This window comes from Mastacembelus armatus, chromosome 3 (assembly GCF_900324485.2).
Source record: "Mastacembelus armatus chromosome 3, fMasArm1.2, whole genome shotgun sequence".
Lineage (NCBI taxonomy): Eukaryota > Metazoa > Chordata > Actinopteri > Synbranchiformes > Mastacembelidae > Mastacembelus > Mastacembelus armatus.
Window position 1 is genome coordinate 12,001,527 of NC_046635.1, and position 18,951 is coordinate 12,020,477.

Genomic DNA, 18,951 nt, shown 5'->3' on the forward strand with positions numbered 1-18,951 from the left:
CTCTCCAAGTCCAATCTGGTCCAATCCTGCCCCAGGCCCACCGTGATGGCCGATGAGGACCCCCGGCAGCAGCAGCAGGCAGACCGCGGGGTGGGGAGCCTGCCTGGCCTGCTTACCGGGCTGCAGGGCACAGAGGCCAGTGCTCTGCAGCTCAGGATCAAGAACTCCATCTGGTGAGGAGCTGTTCACACACTACCGTGCATGGTCTGATGCTGTAGGAGAGAAACATGACCACATTTACACCCTCTTTGGTCCTACATTTATTGTGTTTGGACAGTCTCATCATCTACCTCCTCAATAAGGAAGTTGTTTTTTTTTTTTTGGTTTTTTTTTTACATGTAACTCTATTAAATCCTGCATGCAAAATGAAAAGAAAAACATCAGCAGTACTTCCAGTATAACATAGAGTATAGAAAGTAAAAAAACACTAGTTGGACAGAAAATAACCCTTTGTGAAAATAACCTTTTGTGATATTTTAAAAATGGATACAAATGCGTTTATGTGTACAGAGAATAACACATTACTTAGTTTGGAGCTGATGTCACCAACCTACTGTCTACAACAATACAATATATGTAACCTGATCACATTTTATATGTAAAATAAGAAGTAATTGTGACTGACAGATACATGTAGTTTAGTATAAAGTATAATATTTTCTGAAGAATGAAGGGAAATAGAAGTTTGGAGTAGCAAGAAATTGAACTACTTCATTATAAATACTTAAGTACAGTCCTTGATTGCATGTACTTTATCACTTGTTCACTTGAGTAAAAGTAGTAAGAAAAAGAACTGGAGTAAATGTACTTAGGACTGTCAGTAGCTGTGAAAATTTGTTTAGATATAGGTTCAAAGGTGAGAAGCCAGAGCTTCAACACTTCACCTCATGAATGTTTTCTAGGGGGAGCATGTTCATTCAGGCTGAAATGTTACTGACTCTGTTGGTATGTTAAGGGTTTTGTATAAGTGAGTTTTGTGTGATTGCATGTAAAATACCATCTGCATATCTGCTGTTCAACTTCATGTGCAGACTGTTCAGATATCTCAGCCTACTTAAAATTAAACTGCAGTTTTAAGATTGTACTGTATCTGTAACTTATATATAAGGACAGTACAACATTTAGGGTCCTTGCACTTAGTCCATCCATTCATTATCTATACCCGCTTATTCCTATTCAGGGTCATGGGGATCAGCTGGAGCCTATCCCAGCTCTCTTTGTGTGGTAAGGCAGGGGTACACCCTGGACAGGTCACCAATCCATCGCAACCTTGTACTTAATGTATCCCGATTTTGTGCTCCTTTACTTTTTCTCCGCTACATCTCAACAGAAAACAGTGATGACTTTTTTAGTCCTTGTCATTTCTTTGACAGTTGATGTCACTTACAGCAGTATAAGATGATTTTGTATGTTGCATGTTAATCTGCAGAATAATTGGTGACAATAGCTTTTAAATAAGTACAGTAGAGAAAAAGTATAGTATTTTCTGGTGAGAATTAACATGCTGCTTACACCTCAGTGCACCAGTAATAATGTTAAAATGTACTCTTGGTTTTTAAAACTGTGTGTGCATACCATAAGTTGTCATAATAACACTATCATTTTCAGGTTAATTGGAAGTGGTCATTGACCTCAGATGTTTTTTATGGCTCCAGATAATTATTTAGATTATTGTTTAATTGATTCTTAGTCCTATTGATTTTTTTAAACAACGCAGAAGTTTTAGATGATAAGAATTAGCATACAGTAGGAAATTCCCAGAAGATGTAATAAGCATGTTTCATATTTTTTTTACAATTGCTATTGCCATTTGATTTTCTGTTCTGTTTAAGAGCTTTTGATAATACAAGTGTTTAGATGAACCAGTGGGAAATGAGAAGTGCTAAGGTAAAACTAGGCTCAAGATTCAAGATACTTTATTTGTCACTTGCATGGTTGTACAGGTACAGCAGTGAAATGTGATTGCAACACTCCCAGACTGTGCAATAATGGAGAATAGTAAACACTTAACACCAAGGACATGAAATAAATTAAAAGAGATCATAACTTATACAAAGATTATACAAAATAAACTAAATATATGTACTATACAAAAATGTGCAGAAATATAGTCGACAAAATATATATAGAGTTTGTGCATGTGGTTATGTGAATACTATAAGCTAATTTGTTATCTCACTGCACAAACTTTGCACATTTGCGCAACCTATCACTTCAACACTGGACTGGCACAGAGCCACTTTTTAACACTTTAATATTTTATCCCAGCAAATGGACATTTTAGAGAGACTCTGTCATATACACAAACATTTGTTGCCATTTTGCCATTCATATGTATATACTACCATTCATATGTATATTCTACCATTCATGTGTATATGTGTATATATTTTTCTAGAATATGTGTATCTATATTTATATATATATATATGTCAAATTCCTTATCCTTTTATCTTATCTTTATTTTTATTTTTATTTATTTTATCTTTATCCTTATCTTATTTTTACTTCATTTTTTATTATTTTATTTTATTTTATTTATCCTTATTTCTACATACTCTAATGTTTACATGTTGGACAGTCGTAAAAAAGCATTTCACTGCATGTATGAAGATGCATGTGACAAATAAAATTTAAATTTGAATATACATAAAATAGGTTATTTATTATTCAATTTTTTAAAAATATATTATAATATATAATAGATATGTAAGGTAATTAATTTATGGATATTATCACATAATATACATACAGGATTATAAAAGTTATATATATATATATGGTGTGTGTGTGTGTGTGTGTGTGTGTGTGTGTGTGTGTGTGTGTCTTCCTCAATCCCGGGTCCTCTACCAGAGGCCTGGGAGTTTGAGGGTTCTTCGCAGTATCTTAGCTGTTCCTAGCACTGCACCCTTCTGAACTGAGAGCTCTGATGTTGTTCCTGGGATCTGTTGGAGCCACTCTCCCGGTTTGGGGATCACAGCCCAGAGGGTGCCGTTTACCATGGGGACCACTGTTGCCTTCACCTTACACATCTTTTCTAGTTCTTCTTACAGCCCTTGGTATTTCTCAAGCTTCTCATGTTCCTTCTTTCTGATGTTGCTATCACTTGGGATTGCTACATCTACCACTACGGTCTTCTTCTGCTGTTTGTCCACCACTACTATGTCCGGTTGGTTAGCCATCACCAGTTTGTCAGTCTGTCACTGGAAGTCCCACAGGATCTTAGCTCGGTCCTTGGGACCTCCAGCCCATACTCGGAACAGATGTTCCTGTACACTATGCCAGCCACTTGGTTATGGCGTTCCATGTATGCCCTGCCTGCTAGCATCTTACATCCTGCTGTTATGTGCTGGATTGTCCCCGGGGCATCTTTGCACAGCCTGCACCTGGGGTCCTGCCTGGTGTGATAGACCCCGGCCTCTATCAATCTTGTGCTCAGAGCCTGTTCCTGTACTGCTACGATTAGTGCCTCTGTGCTGTCTTTCAGTCCAGCTTTTTCCAGCCACTGGTAGGACCTTTCGATATCAGCCATTTCTTCTATCTGTTGGTGGTACATGCCGTGCAGGGGTTTGTCCTGCCATGATGGTTCTTGCTCCTCTTCCTCTGCATCAGGCTTCTGTTGCCTGAAGTATTCCATCGCTTCTTCCTGATGTACTCATGGATCTTTGCTGTTTCATCTCAGATGGTGGCTCTGACGCTCACCAGTCCTCTGCTTCCTTCCTTCCTCTTAGTGTACAGTCTCAGGGTGCTGGATTTGGGGTGAAGTCCTCCATGCATTCTGAGGAGCTTCCTTGTCTTGATATCAGTGGCTTCTAGGTCCTCTTTTGGCCAGCTTATTATGCCAGCGGGGTATCTGATGACCAGCAGGGCATAGGTGTTGATGGCTTGGACCTTGTTTTTCCCATTTAGCTGACTTCTGCCTTACTTTTGCTGCCTTACTCTCTGTAGGTATTTGGTTGTGGCGGCTTTCCTTGAGGCTTCTTCTTGGTTCCCATTTGCCTGTGGGATTTCCAAGGTACTTGTAGCTTCCCTCAACATCCACTATGCTGACCTTCTGAAAGTTTAACTCCTTCAGTCCTGACAACCTTCCCTCTCTTTGTTATCATTTGACCACACTTGTCCAGTCCGAATGACATTACAATGTCATTGCTGCATATCTTGGTGGTGTGGATCATTGAGTCAATGTCTCGCTCATTCTTGGCGTACATCTTGATGTCATCCATGTACAGGAGGTGGCTGATGGTTGCTCCATTTCGTAGTTGGTATCCAAAGCCAGTCTTAGTCATGATCTGGCTGAGGGGGTTCCTCAGAATGCAGAACAGCAGCGGGGATAGAGCATTTCCTTGGTAGATGCCGCACTTGATGGAGACGTGCAATTGGCTTGAGGTTGGCCACTAGGGTTGTTTTCCACAGTCCCATTGAGTTCCTTATGAAGGTTCTTAGAGTCCTATTGATGTTGTATAGCTCCAGGCATTCCAGGATCTATGTGTGAGGCATTGAGTCGTAGGCGAGTCCCATCCATTAGCAGCTGGGTCATTTGAGCTGCCAGGTGCTCATGGAGTGCAATTAGCTTCTTTAGCCAGTATGTGTGGATCATGTCAGGCCCAGGTGCTGTCCAGTTCTTCATGTTTGAGACCCTTTCTTGGATATCTGTCATTGTGATGGTTACTGGTTCCTGTTCAGGGAGGTTGCTGTAGTCTGCTCTCAGGTCTGCCAGCCACTAGGCATTGGTGTTATGTGATGCCTCCCTCTCCCATATGTTTTTCCAGTATTGTTCATTCTCCAGCCTTGGTGGGTCTTCTGTTCTCATGTTACTACCCTGACACTGAGAGTACACTTTGGACGGTTCAGTGGAGAACACCCTGTTTATTCTCTTTGCTTCTATTTCTCTAGTGTACCTCTTCAGGCGTGTAGCCAGCGCTGTGAGTCGTTCTTTGGCAGTCTCCAGGGCCTCTGATACGGAGAGCTTGCTGTACTTCTTACCCAACTTCATCCCACTTCTCTGCAGTTCTGATAGTTGGCTAACTTATCTCCGTGTTGCCCTTATTTTTGCCTCCAACCTCCTTCTCCATGCAGGGTACTGCTCCTTGGTGGTGGTGTGTGTTTTGTGGCCAAGCATCTCAAGGATCAGTGTTGACGTGGTGTATATCAGCTTGTTGTTCTCAGTGATGGTCATAGTAGGGATCGTTCGTAATGCTGCATTCACATCTTCTAGTAGACTTTCAGAGGGTACTTCACTTAGTCTTGGTAACTGGCTACGGAGGTTCCAGGTGTCCATCTTACTCACGATCTTCACTTTCAGGTCAGCTTCTCTTGTGTTGAGCGTGTGGGGGCTTGTTATTATTGGGGCTTGGTACCCAATCTTGGGTGGGGATGGTATTGTTTCCCCCCTGACCTTGCATCCTGGTTCCCCCTTGCCGTAGCATTTGTGTTGTATCTCTTTGATCTCCAGCTGTGATAGCAGTTGCCGTTTGCAGATGTTGGAACACTGAGCTACTAGTTGTTTTGGCCCTAGTATAGATGGTGGGTTTCGAAGTTTCCATAGGTCCCACATCCTCTTCATGTAACCCCTATCGCTGAGGTTACTCATGTAGTAGCATTCCAACAGTTCTCTATTCTCAGCCCTCGTCCATGAGTGTCGTGTTCCAGTAGCCCATTTCTCATCAGGTTGCCCTGGTCCCCTAGCACCTGACGCGGACCTTGTTGACCCGGGCGACGTCCGTGCCAGTATGACTCCAGTATTTCTATCGCTCATTTGTAACGAGGTAGGTTAGTAGTGTTAAGGACCTTGCCTAAGGCCCGCACTGGTGATGCCCTGGTCGGGGAGAAAAATAACTATTTCTAGTGTACTTGATTTGTGGTTGCTGTGATTTAAGGCCATGTTCTGACGTAAATACCCTTTTCGTTTTGATTGAACTCATGTGCTATCATTTAAATACCAAACTACTGTGAAAGGTCAAAAGGCTGACCTACCAGAAAGCACAACACTTCAGAGTTGACTTGTTTGCAGGAAATACCTCAACAGAAGCCTAATGCAGCCCGTTCCAGTACTTGTGCCAGACTGTAAATAATGGTTCATAGGATTAAAGCATAAATATCGACGTTCATCTCAACACCATGCCAAGTTGTTCCGGGTAAACTCAGTCAAAATTAAGTTCATTTGCCACCACACTGTCATTGTGTGTCTTCATATGAAGCTTGTGGTCAAGTGGCTTCCTGTTAGATTTCAAATTAGAGACTGAATTCTTTTTCTAATCAAAGTCTGTTAAAAAAAGACCTCAGGTGTCATTTGGTGTACCAGCTAAATCTGCATTACAAACAGCTTAAAGACAGCCTTGGCCTCCTAGTAACAGTGAATTAAAGTGAACTGATCTTGTCACAGCTTAGAGCCGTCTCCTGATTCTGACCTGCCCAGTGTTGAGGAGTAAGAGTCTTTAAATGCCACCTACCTTCTGCTTCACAGCAACAAGCTGACCTGTCAACAGAATAGGAATTAGGTCTGGAGAAGTTTTTTATACTGTCCTGTATATCTGGCTTTGAATTAGCAAGAGTCGCCTAATGCTTATCCATTTTCTTCTTTCTGACTGTTGAAATGCTAACTGGCATAAGTTTACTGGCTGTGCACCTTTTGCCTGTACTGGCTTCTTTGTAGAATATACAGCAGGAATGTGTATATGGATAACATTAGAAATCATGATAAAACATCTGGGAAGATTGTTAAAGGATTAATCTGTGTACTTCTCTTGAAATATGATTTAACATAATACATAAAACACAGGTAAAGGGTAAAGGTCTAGTATGGTTGTTTCTTCCCTTCGAGATTAAATCTCAATTCAATTAGGATGAAACAGACATGTAGTATATTTTCTCAGTGAAAATCAATGACCCAGTTGTGAGTGATAAAAAGCCTTCTGTCTGAGTCAGTGTTAGCACAGTGCCTTTTCACATATGACAGCATGTGTTCCTGGTGGTGGGATACATGACCTGAGAGATGCTGAAGGGATGGTCGCCTCATACCAAACATTCCTCTGCTTTATAAATAAATACACTTTAGACACAAGAGCTCATGTTACACCAACTTCATACTAATTTATACTATGTTTCTATTTTGCAGCAAATCAGTTCAATCAAAAGTGGAAAACATTCTGGTGAGTATTCTTGACATGATGAAACTATAGATTGTGTTTTACTAAAATATTGTTTGCAATTTATTAGTGCCTCTGACTTATTAGAGCTGATGTATTTTTGTGGTGGTTTTATTCCTTTTCTGGCATCTTCAAAAAGTGATCAATGTTGTCTGCCGCTTTTTACATCTGTGGTCAGCTAGTGAGGGATGATCAGGGGCTCAACAAGATCAATTATAACTTTCTGTGTTATGGCATTAATATTTAATATTTTAAGGTTTCATATTAGTAAAATTATCCCAGTGCCTAAAACATTATTTTTATTCATGACGTCAGCTCAATGTAAAGTCTGTGGGATGGGCCCACACATTAACTGGTGACAGCAGCTCATAAATAGGTCAAATATGCTTTCAGTAGACCAGTGTCATATGTTTGTCTCCTCTGTACATGGCTTATGAATCAGTATGCATGTTGTACTCTCTAAAGGTTAGAGGGAACCATTGTAATTTAAACTTTGAAACAGAAATAGTAGGAGTTGTAGTTATATTAGAGTTACTGTGGTATCATGTAAGGACCAGTTTATTACACTTCACAATGGGAAAACATTAGACAAAACATATTAAAACATACTACTCTCCCAGGTGTTTACCAGTGATTGGTAAAATGTAAAGCAGTTCCTGTATATTGGTTACTCCCGATTGGAGCAAATTAAGTTTGGTCAGTGCAGTGAAATCTCATGGAGTGGTCAAGCACTGGGAACAATATTTTCATTTTTGATAAAAATGCTAATTATGATAATTAAGCGAATGAACATTTAGTAGTGAAAATCACACATCACAGCTGTCCAGAGCCCAAAGTGATTGCTTTAATTGCTTGTGTCATTCAACCAACAAAATCATTCATTATCATATGTCATAAAAACAAGCAGAAATCCTCTCATTTTAGAAATTTGTGTTAAATTGACCAATCAATTAACCAAATAAGTGTTGTAGCTGTACTGGGCTCAGTCAGTTGTGTGGTAGTCTTTTTGTGCACCCACTGTAGAACAACAGAGCCATTAGGGTCCCTTAGTAGATCATAAATATCTGTAAGACATTTAATCTCTGGCTGTTTGTGGAGCAAGAGGTCTTTTATGCTTTACAGTACATGTAGTTGTAGTATTACACAGTAAATTGTCAAGAGTTATGGTGGGATGTCCATAGTTTCAAGATATACTGTGACTGATGCTGTGTTTATCCCAAATTTAGTGGTTTTGTGTGATGCTCTGTTCAGAACTAACAAGAGCCAGCCAATAGTAGACAACCACACTAAAATGTTGTATGGTATTGTACTTGTTAGCACATTTTGGCCTCCTGTTGGTATTTACTGACAGTAAGTCAGTCTTTAGAAAGTGTGGAAGAGTGTGGGAGTGTAGACTACATGTTAAATAATGGAGAAATAATAATTTTTTTGTTAAAGTTCTGATGAATTAAACATTTACCAGCATGTGCAGTTTTAGCTGTCATTTCATTTTAGCAGAATACCCCATCATTATGTTTCAGCTTTTAATAAAATATCCACTCAGTGCAAAAGACTAGTGGAAGTTGGCTTTGGTTTTCCTGTAATATTCTATATATAATGTGTGGTGTCATGTAGTTGTAAATACAGACTAGTTTATCTCCCATCATCCCTGTCATGCCTTAAAAAACTGATCAACCACGCACCCTATGTTGTCTCACATCATCCACCAGTTCTGATCTTTCATTGCTCTGTACTGTTTAATACAGACAAAGTACAAATGATCTAATCAACTATCTATGTCTGAGACCAGTCTTCCAATATTGTAGCAACAATTAGTAAACTTTCCTGAGCCTGCACACTGAGAAAGACATTAGCTGAAACTTGTTGAGCTTATTGTTCTTCTGCTAATACACAGCAAACTAAATGGCTTGTCTGAACCTTGTCAACAAACCAGTTTGCTTCTACTTTAAATTCAGTGCAGAAATAACCACCATAACCTAAAGCAGGCTGTTAAAAACAGCATAGCGAAAAGTGACAAAGCTGTGGTGTTCTCTTGTTTTTTTTTTCTGATTTTGCCAATGGAGTTTGCATTTTTTGGAAGTCACATGTGTACACACTTTAATTGCACAGAGATTGTACTCTGGAGCTTGTGTCCATTTGTGTCTGCACAGTGGTAACAAGATAAGTGCCTTAAGGGAGGACTGGAGTTCACTGTGCAGAGCTGATGACACAGTGCACTGACTGTCAAAGTCAGCAGCACAGGACGTAAGTCAAGCAAAAAAGGCCAAAAATGTGCTCTGAATTATACATACGGATTTATAAGGATTGGATTTGAAATGAAGCCCACTGATAAAACAAAATGCCCACTGTTATTTTCTGTTTTAAAAATGATATGATAATCATATTTTACCCATAGTCCTTATGCCAATGTCTGTTACCTTCAACCATGGGTGGGATGTGGTTCTCTAACAAAAAAAAGTTAATCAGAAAAAAATAGTCACACTATTATACAATGTTTTTTTACATAATCTGTAGTTAGAATCTTTTGCATCTTTATTGTACACAAGCATTACCAAAGTAAGTGAACTGGTGGATTTAATAACTGGTCAGTACTTCGGTAGCTGCAGATCAGATCTGCACAAACACAAAGTCAGGACAAATTCTGAACGTTATCCAATCCAAGAATCCAAAATTTGTATTTTTTTTTTTTTTTTTTAAGTGTAACAAGGCTAACTCTGCTTTTAACTGCATGAAATAAGTTTGTGCTTATGAGCAGGGGGGGCCAAATATTGAAAACCTTCTTTTTATTTCTACAGCAAGATGTAGAGAAGTTCTCCGACATTGAAAAACTCTACCTCTATCTTAAGCTGCCTTCTGGTCCCAGCAGTAGCAGTGATAAAAGGTAAGGAAGCACCTGCTTTCTGATGGTATTTGTAGTTAATAAAATATTTATTTATTTTACTGAATGATCCACATCTTCCCTCAGTGACCAGAGTGCCCTGTCATCAAGCCGCACACAGCAGATGCATGCATTCAGCTGGATCCGCTCTCATCTAGAGGAGTACCCCGAGACCTCTCTTCCCAAACAGGAGGTCTATGATGAATACAGGTAGATGTAAACACTGGGATTTCTTTGTATTTGTTGCATACATTAATATTTGTCTTTAAAAAGAACACATTTCATGTTAATCAACCTGAAACTCTGTTGTTCTGCTGATAGTTTTGCATAAAAATATAAAACACAGAGGCAGAAAGAATCAGATAATTTTTCTTTTCATATTTGTCCTTCATTATGTATTTGACTCTTTATCAATGGTGCTGTACTGCCGGGCTACTGATGTTTGAGTTTCTCCTCTAAACTACTGTCAGCTAAAGCGTCAGTATAAATAGACACTGCAGGCATGAGAATCACAGAGCAGCATATGCTGGTAATATTAGAATGGAAAGTCTGAGACAGTCATTGAAATGTTCTGACAGTGTTATGTAAGTGTCTTTTTAACTCTACAGAAATACAGTGCCCTCCAGAAATATTGGCGCCTTTAGGGTCGACAGGTGAAAAGGCTTAGTGTACTATGCTTCAGAAGAGTAAAATCAGTTTAACAATCACATCATCCCAAACTTTTTCAAACTTTCTTACAGTGACTACTGAACTGTACTCAAAGGGTTTGATTTTTTTTTTTTTTTTGTGTAAACAGTGTCAGTGCTTTCGTGAATCACAAGGATTTATTATTGAAGGGATAGTGAAGCTTCTAGGTAAAAAAGGATGTTAATAAACTACCATTTACAATACAAACACGTCTGTATAGTGCATGTTTCAGATATATAATTATATATATAATATATAAGATATATTATTAAGGTCATTCTATGTTAGATAGGATTTTGTCTTATGGTCTTGGTCTTATCTAGCTTGTCCAACTGAGTATTGGGGTCGAAACACTATTAAAAACACAGCAGAGAGCCAAAGTAGGTGACATGTTTCTAAAATATGAAACCTTATGTGACATTATGGTGAGTACACAAAATTCATTGATGGTTTTAGTCTGCATATGGGAGATTTACTATACCTTTAAACTGGCAATAACTTAATTTGGGCCTCCTGGGGACAACATACCAAGCTGTTAACACAATGCTGACATATCAGTCAGTTGCGTATTTATACATCCAGCAACTATGGAGCAACATTAGCATTCATCTGAAGCTGATTAAGCTAAGACACGCTTTGGAAAGATTTTGCTCTTTAGCTGCTAAATTGTTCGCCATTGCATTAAACATGTACATGTAATTAATAAAGAAATATTCATTAGGGCAGCTTTAATTGTTCATACCCTGATTACACCTTCATTTTAAAAACATTTCAAAATATAACAAATCAAAGCATTAATGGCCTGTATTGTTGTCTTTGGGTCATGATTTGAGGCATATACTGTAGTTTGGTATGAAATAAATTTTCACATTTTTTGTTCATTCTGTATTTTTAATTGCTTTTGTTGCATTTGTGTTTCAGGAGCTTCTGTGACAATCTTAATTATCATCCACTGAGTGCTGCAGACTTTGGAAAAATGATGAAAAATGTCTTCCCGAACATGAAGGCACGCCGACTTGGCATGAGAGGAAAATCAAAATATCCTTTGCTGGAATGGATTGTAACAGTCTGGCCTCTGTCTCTGGTCACAGACCATCTGCTGTTGCAATTCATAAGCTCGCTAAATATAGATGTGAAATGAAATAAAGTCCCCCTCTGCCTCAGAAGCAGAAGCATAATACAGGGGCCCTCGGGAGGCCCTGTGATCTTGACCTTCATGATGCATTCATAGCTTTTTTCTGTTATGCTGAAGTCTTTGTTTTTTCATAACCATCACTCATTCAGGTTAATGAATGAGTGATGGTTATAATTTGTATAATTTGAGATTGTCATGACTTTTTAGATTATGATACAGAGAATATAAATGTTTGCCTGCCAGGTTTTCTTGAAGAAACTGCCAGTGTCCAAGGAATCAAGGATTCATCTTCATCCATACAATATTTCTACTCTAAGCACAAACTAAAAGATTCCTATGCAATTTAAAATTAAAGCATTTTTACTCCAACAGGTGTTTAAGTTGGTCTAAACGTTTGATTATTTATTCAGTTACATTACATTTCTCACTCAATCCCATTAAACAGAATGTTTATGTATCAGTTTTATTACTAAACTGCAGTTATGATCAACACAAATTTAATGTGTAGTAAATATTACTTTAATTCAAGCAGCTGTTCTCCCTCAACTCTATATCGGCTAATAGAAATGCCTTATCGGAACCAAACTGTCGATTGCTTTTAGCTTTCCATGCAGCCTTCTTTGCCATCTTCTCTGTGTAGTTTTCCAGTTTTTCTTACAGATTTTTCATGGAAAATTGAACTGATGACAGACTAGCCATATTATACAGCATATGTTAATTTTATCTTGATAAATTGACATATTTGTTTTCTGGACTTGTGTGTTTTAATCTTAACACTAATTTACATATTGCTATAGTGGACTAAGGAAGAAACCCTTCATTCACATGCCATCGTTACCTACCCTGGAACTCCACAAAACAGGGGATGGAGTAAGCACATTCACATCATCATTGACAGTATTTTCGAATTATCCCTGAGCCTGTTTGCATTGTGACCATATATCTTCTCTGCGTAGGTCCAGTGTGATGTCCTCGAGTCGCCGGGCCAGCTAAACAGCATAAAGGAGGAGGTGAGATTTGCAGCCTGTGATCTGGTGTGTGAGTGGGCCCAAAGGGTGCTGAAACGCCAGTTTGATGCCGTGGAAGATTTGGCTCGCTTCCTGATCGACAGCCATTACATCAGCAACAAGTCTTTGGCAGCTCTCACCATTGTGACTGGTACAGCAACAGGTAAGGCTAAAAAAAAACAAGCCAACGGGGACATCTGGTGGCAGTTGCCTGTTACTGCACTTACTGACTTCATCTGTTCACTGAATGTGACTCCAGCTTTGATATACAGTAACATATTATTAGTACTTAAAGTATTTAAATCCTTCTGTTGTACAGTAAATCGCCTTACTTTGTACCACTGGATATTATTTGCTCATAGTAGCATACGATAGCTACATATCTAAAGTGTCTCATTATTCATCTTCAGAGGTCAAAACTCCACCAACAGTGTCAGCATTCATCCCCACTGCGGAAGCTCATTCCTTCCAGCCTCACGGGACGACCCTGTCGTCGCCTTCCGTTGATGCGAAGCAGCAACTCCAGAGGAAGATCCAGAGGAAACAACAGCAACAAGAACAGAAGCTGCATTCTCCACCACCTGGGGATGGACAAACCCAAAGGGCAGATGACAGTGTACCTTGTAGCAGCCCCACCCCTCCGTCACCTCAGCCAACCATAGGCATCATGGTCACTGCTGTCCCTAGCCCTATCACAGTGAGTATTCTTGACCCTTAGTGTAGATCATACTGTCCAGTGTAATGTTGTCCTATTTACTGAACTGACCCCATGTAAGAGGAAATATTACTTAAATATTAATAAATTATTTATTTTTATTTATGCTTTATTGCCTGATAAATTGTATCCAAAATCACTTTAAAAAAATTAGATTCAATAAGGAATAGCTTAATAATGACAGGTAAAGTCTATTTAATTTTTAAGCTTCACTTTCTTCCATTCTAATAAAGCGTATCAGTACTAAATATAATTAAATCAAACAAGTAATCAGTTTTGTTACTTCAGTATCAGTTTTTTAGTACTTGTGTATTATTTTAACCTATATCAGCTTATGAAAATGTATTTGTTGGTAGTCATAATAGGAGCACATATCTCTGTTTGTAAATGGGACATTCTAGAAATTGAGTAAAATGTGAGCCATATCATATATCTTTTGGTTGTTCTATCTTCAGGTACAGAGAAGCAGCCAGCTGATGTCCCCCAGTCCAGTGGGAACAATGGAGAGCAAATTGCTGCCCATTAATTTCCAAATGGTATCCCAACCAATTCAGCCGGTGAAACAGAGCCCCAAAAGTCACCAAAATATTCAGGCAAGTCCAGTGGGAGAACGCACCGCTCGACAGCGCTATGCTCAAATCCTGCCCAAACCTTCAGCCACAACACCTGTCACTTTGCACTCACCCTCCGCCATGATCATTGCCAACAGTCCCATTAAGACTGTTATGACTACATGTCATGTCAGTCCAGTCAGTTTAGTCAAGATGACAGCCATATCGCTTGCCCCCAACTGCAGCAACACAACCGCATCCCATGCAAGCACCACTCTGCGGCCAGCATCTGCAGGCATTAGCAGTTTTACAACAGCAGAAGACATCGGCTCCAGTCAAAGCATGAGGAGTGCCTCTGCAGTCCCCATTCTGGCCCCTGTGGCCAGGCCAGGTCAAACTGCTAACACTCAAAGCATTGATGTTGAAATGGAAGTTGAAGCTATACATAAAAACAGCCAAATGCAAAATCCTTGTAGCCTCATTTTGACTGAAGGAGCAATAGCAAACAGAACTGGACGGGCTGTACAGAGGGCTGCAAGTGTACCCATACCTCAGACTAAAGGCTTTCTGGTTCAGGAGCAAACATCCATCACTAGATGCAATGGAAAGTCCTCCTCTAGCAATGACAATGTGGCAGCAGTGGAAAGCAGCAATAATAGTGCTGCAAATACAGGCACTTTGTACTTAAACCAGTCCATTCAGAATAACAATGCTGTTACTTTACTGAACACCAGCAGAACACCTACTTTTGGGGAAAACAGCAGTGTAACACCAGCAAAGGAAGGTTTCCTGTCCACTAAGAGCTTCAGGAAACGCCTGGGCCTCAGCCCAGATCCTTCACCAGTGAAAAGGGTTTTTATGCCTCAGCAGCCAGTAGGGGGCACTGCTGGTCTTGACTACGGCATCACAAACATGGCTGGTAACATCTCCAGGCCAGAAGCTCCAGCTAGACCTGAAAGTGCACCAGTCACCAGGGAGGTGGAGGAGAAAATGAACTCCACTCAAGTCCATGCTCTCTGCACTTCTTCTTTCAGAGCCAGTGGCTTTTACTCTGTTGCCAAAACACAAGGCACAGTGCAGAGGAAAAACACTCCTACTGTTATGGAAACCGGCCCCTCAGCCAGCCACACATTAAATCAGCAACAGCAGGGGTACGCAATGTCTAACATGCAGGTCATACCCAATAACCCCAGCCTCCAAAAGCATTCAGGTGTGAGTGACGTTAGCAATCCTATCACAGTCACTGGGAGCTTGACTGGAACGCAACAAACCTACACTCAGTCCAACCCTGCTACTGAACCTTTAAAATTTTTGAATCATGATTCATCGACCAATCAGATTCCCATGCAGACAGATATGGACTACTTTTCCTTTGATGATGATGTGACTCAGGACAGCATTGTGGAGGAGCTGGTTCAGATGGAGGAGCAGATGAAACTTAACAAACTGCAAGAGTTTGGAGATTGTGTCACACTGCAAAGTCTACAGGCTGTTATGCCAGACAACATAATGTCCGCCAATCAGACCATGACAACTTTCTATCATTCTGCAGACAACAGCAACAATCAAATCCAAACTCCAACCCCAACACCCACACCCACATCAGAAATGACAGGAGGAGCCCAAGGTCTCACTGGGGAAAGCCCCTGCTCTCGCATTGCCTCTACCACCCCCGTGGACAGCGCACTGGGAAGCAGTCGTCACACTCCAGTAGGTACTCCACACTCCAATTGCAGCAGCGCTGTGCCACCCAGTCCAGTGGAGTGCAGGAACCCGTTTGCATTTACACCCATCAACTCCAGCATCACTGGTTTCCATGATGGCAGCACTGTGTCCAGCAGCCCTGTGAAGCCCATGCAGAGACCGATGGCCACTCACCCTGACAAGACCAGGCTGGAGTGGATGAATAACAGTTACAACAGCGGGAGTGGGAGCTTTAACAAGTCAAACAGTGGGATGGGAATCCTCCCCAGCTACCAAGGCCTGATAGATGACCATTTTCAGAAAGCTCATGCCTTCGCCGTGCCCCACGCACGGCACGACAACAATTTTGGCCGCTTGACTCCTATCTCACCTGTGCAGCAGCAGGTAGCTAGCATGGCTAACCTGACCCGGCAGGAGGGTTTTGCCGTGCCTGCCCCTCTGGATAATAAAACCACCACACCAGCAACTAATTTTCGATGTCGCAGTGTAAGTCCTGCTGTACATCAGAGGACTTTGATTGCAACCACAGGAAACAGTAACCTTTCCAATATCCCTCGTTCAGCAGTGTCTCCTTTTAACTCTCCTGTGACACCTGAGGTGTTGAACATCTTTGCAAACAGCCAGACAAATCTTGGGGTGAGCAGCATGGCTCAGAGGAGCCGTTCTGTGCCACTCAACATCATGATGCAAACTGAGGTCCATCCCACGCCAGGCCAGCAGTGCAACAGCAAAAACATCACCAGTGTCCTACTGAGCAAGATGGACGGGGACCATGACGATGCAGTGCGGGGCTTGGGTATCAGTAATTTACCCCCCAGTTATACTGCACGTATGAACCTCACCCACATCCTCGAGTCTGACCCCAGCCTCACCTGCACTGACAGCCATTTCAGCCTAATGACCTCTGACTCCACCAGCACATGCAAGTTGCAGAGGTCAAATTACCTCATAGAAAATGCTGTTAATGAACAAATGATTCTCTCAGCAGGTGACAGCCAAATACAATCAGCATCTGGAGAGCATCATCAGGCCCAGTCAATGTTGTTAACTTTAAACTCACAGCAGCAGCAAGAAATACAGCAGCGTCAACAACTGGATTTCAGCAGCACTGCCAAAGACCTCCTGACAAATACCTGTCTGAGTACTGGCAGTCAGCTCATGGAACAGGTGTCAGAGCTGACTACAGGTGGGACAGATTTCCCTTGTGAAATTAGAATGACGTCAGAGCTTTCCAGTAGCATCAATGACCTTAACGCGCTGGACACAAACCTGCTGTTTGACCCCAGTCAGCAGCAAGGGCAATATCAAAATGCTACTCCAGAGGAGTTGGTGAACGATCCGCTGTTTCAACAAATTACCAGCGAGACAGCACATTCAAGTGGACTTGACTGGTTAGAAAGTAAAGATCATCCAACTGTTGGTTTGTTGGGTTAAGGATAGATCATATTAATCTGTGGTTGGTGTTTAAGTTATTTTCAGGCATTTAAACTTTATAATGCAACACTGGACACATTGAGGTTAGTCCAGGTAAAGTGCCAGGCTGAACTGAAATAATGCTGCAACGCTCTGATTAAAATGCTGGTCATTTTCCTTTAATCAGAGAACATCACCTCACATTTTTGATCATGTGCATTTCCCAAAAGTAGACAAAAGTTACTAACAAAAACGAAACCAATTCTTTTTTTTATATTGATGTGTACTATGATATGTTTCTGAATAAGCAGTGATTTAAAAACAGTCATGGATTTCTTAGTGTAAAGAATTGTATGAATCAATGAAAAAGGGTTATCATTAATAAACTTTTTATTGGGTCTAAATGTATCGACAGCAGGCATTATCTAAATATACCGTAAAAATCACTACATATATTTATATCTAAGAATATGTTATAATTGATATAATGTATTGCCTGCATTGTAGATTTACTGAAAAATTCAGTTAGGAGCTTTAGGTGCTGAAAACAGTATTAATCACAAGACCTAAAATATTCATATATACAGTTTATCGAAATAGTGTTTGGTGACAACAACAAGGCATTAAACCACTTAATATAATGTTACAATTGTTACAATTAAATCATGTGGTAAAGAGTTGGCATTTAGCATATAACAGGATGTGGATACATTTAAAATAATACATAGAATAGCTGTTTATCTCATCTTAAATGCAGTGTCTTTGACTGATTGTTCACCTATGAAAAGTTATCCATTAATACTTTGCAAATGTACCACAACCATAAAAAGTCATATACCTTACATAATCAAGCCTTGAAATGTTATTTTATAATCATAGACTTTGAGCTTCTCAGAGCCAATCATGATTCTAATAATATAGACGTTCAAAACGTGTCTGTCAATTATTTAATCCAAATATATAAAGAAAAATCAGGGATATATGGAAACAATTTGGACAGAATTATAGAAGAGCAGAGTTCTGAACCACTAGGAAAAAGGGATAACATTTATAAAAGTCTTCCTAAGAATAAAAATAAACCCATTTAATGGGGGTTTCTTGCACTTTTCAACTATAAATCTCTATAATAAAAAAAAAAGGAAGATAGGATGGCAAAATTAAAATTGAAATGATTTTAGCACTGAGAAAATGCATTATTCATATTGTGTGCAGATGACTGAAAATGACAAAATGGACTGAGAAGATAAAATTGACAGGAATTGAATAATGTATTTTGTAATGCTGCACTCATCAAACTGCATTGACAATCTCTAATGCTTGTGTTTCTGTACAAAAATGCACTGGGTTTAGTTTGGATGATAAAGCAATATTTTCACTGCCTGTCATAAGGAATCAATCAAAATACGTAATAATTCCTGATCAAATGTGAAAGTCTAGCTTTAAAACTGATGACAGCAGTGTGTAAAGAAGTCATGTAAACAGGGCTCAAAGTTGCCTCTGAAAGATATTGGTTTCTGAGCCTTTTGTCCATACCAAAGACAAACTTGTAAACCTGCAATACCATGCACTATGGATATGAATATAATATGTGCTGAACACCTTGCATATAGCTATGTTTGAGAACAGCTATAATGAGCAAATTCTGCCATAAGAAAGATAGAATGGTAAATTTGGTGATGTTTATGCACTGGAAAAAAAACATTTGTTACTAAAAAT

At 39.9% G+C, this 18,951-nt stretch overlaps 1 protein-coding gene across 1 annotated transcript; it reads left to right on the top strand.

The window, feature by feature from the left end:
• The first annotated feature begins 24 nt into the window (after positions 1-24).
• LOC113137954 (DNA-binding protein RFX7) lies at positions 25-18,920 on the top strand. Its single transcript, XM_026319981.2, has 9 exons — positions 25-173; positions 7,115-7,148; positions 9,941-10,026; positions 10,111-10,233; positions 11,632-11,748; positions 12,631-12,715; positions 12,802-13,015; positions 13,263-13,549; positions 14,023-18,920. The coding sequence occupies exons 1-9, from the start codon at positions 46-48 to the stop codon at positions 17,254-17,256; spliced, it is 4,308 nt and encodes a 1,435-aa protein (XP_026175766.1). The 5' UTR covers positions 25-45; the 3' UTR covers positions 17,257-18,920.
• Positions 18,921-18,951: the final 31 nt, after the last annotated feature.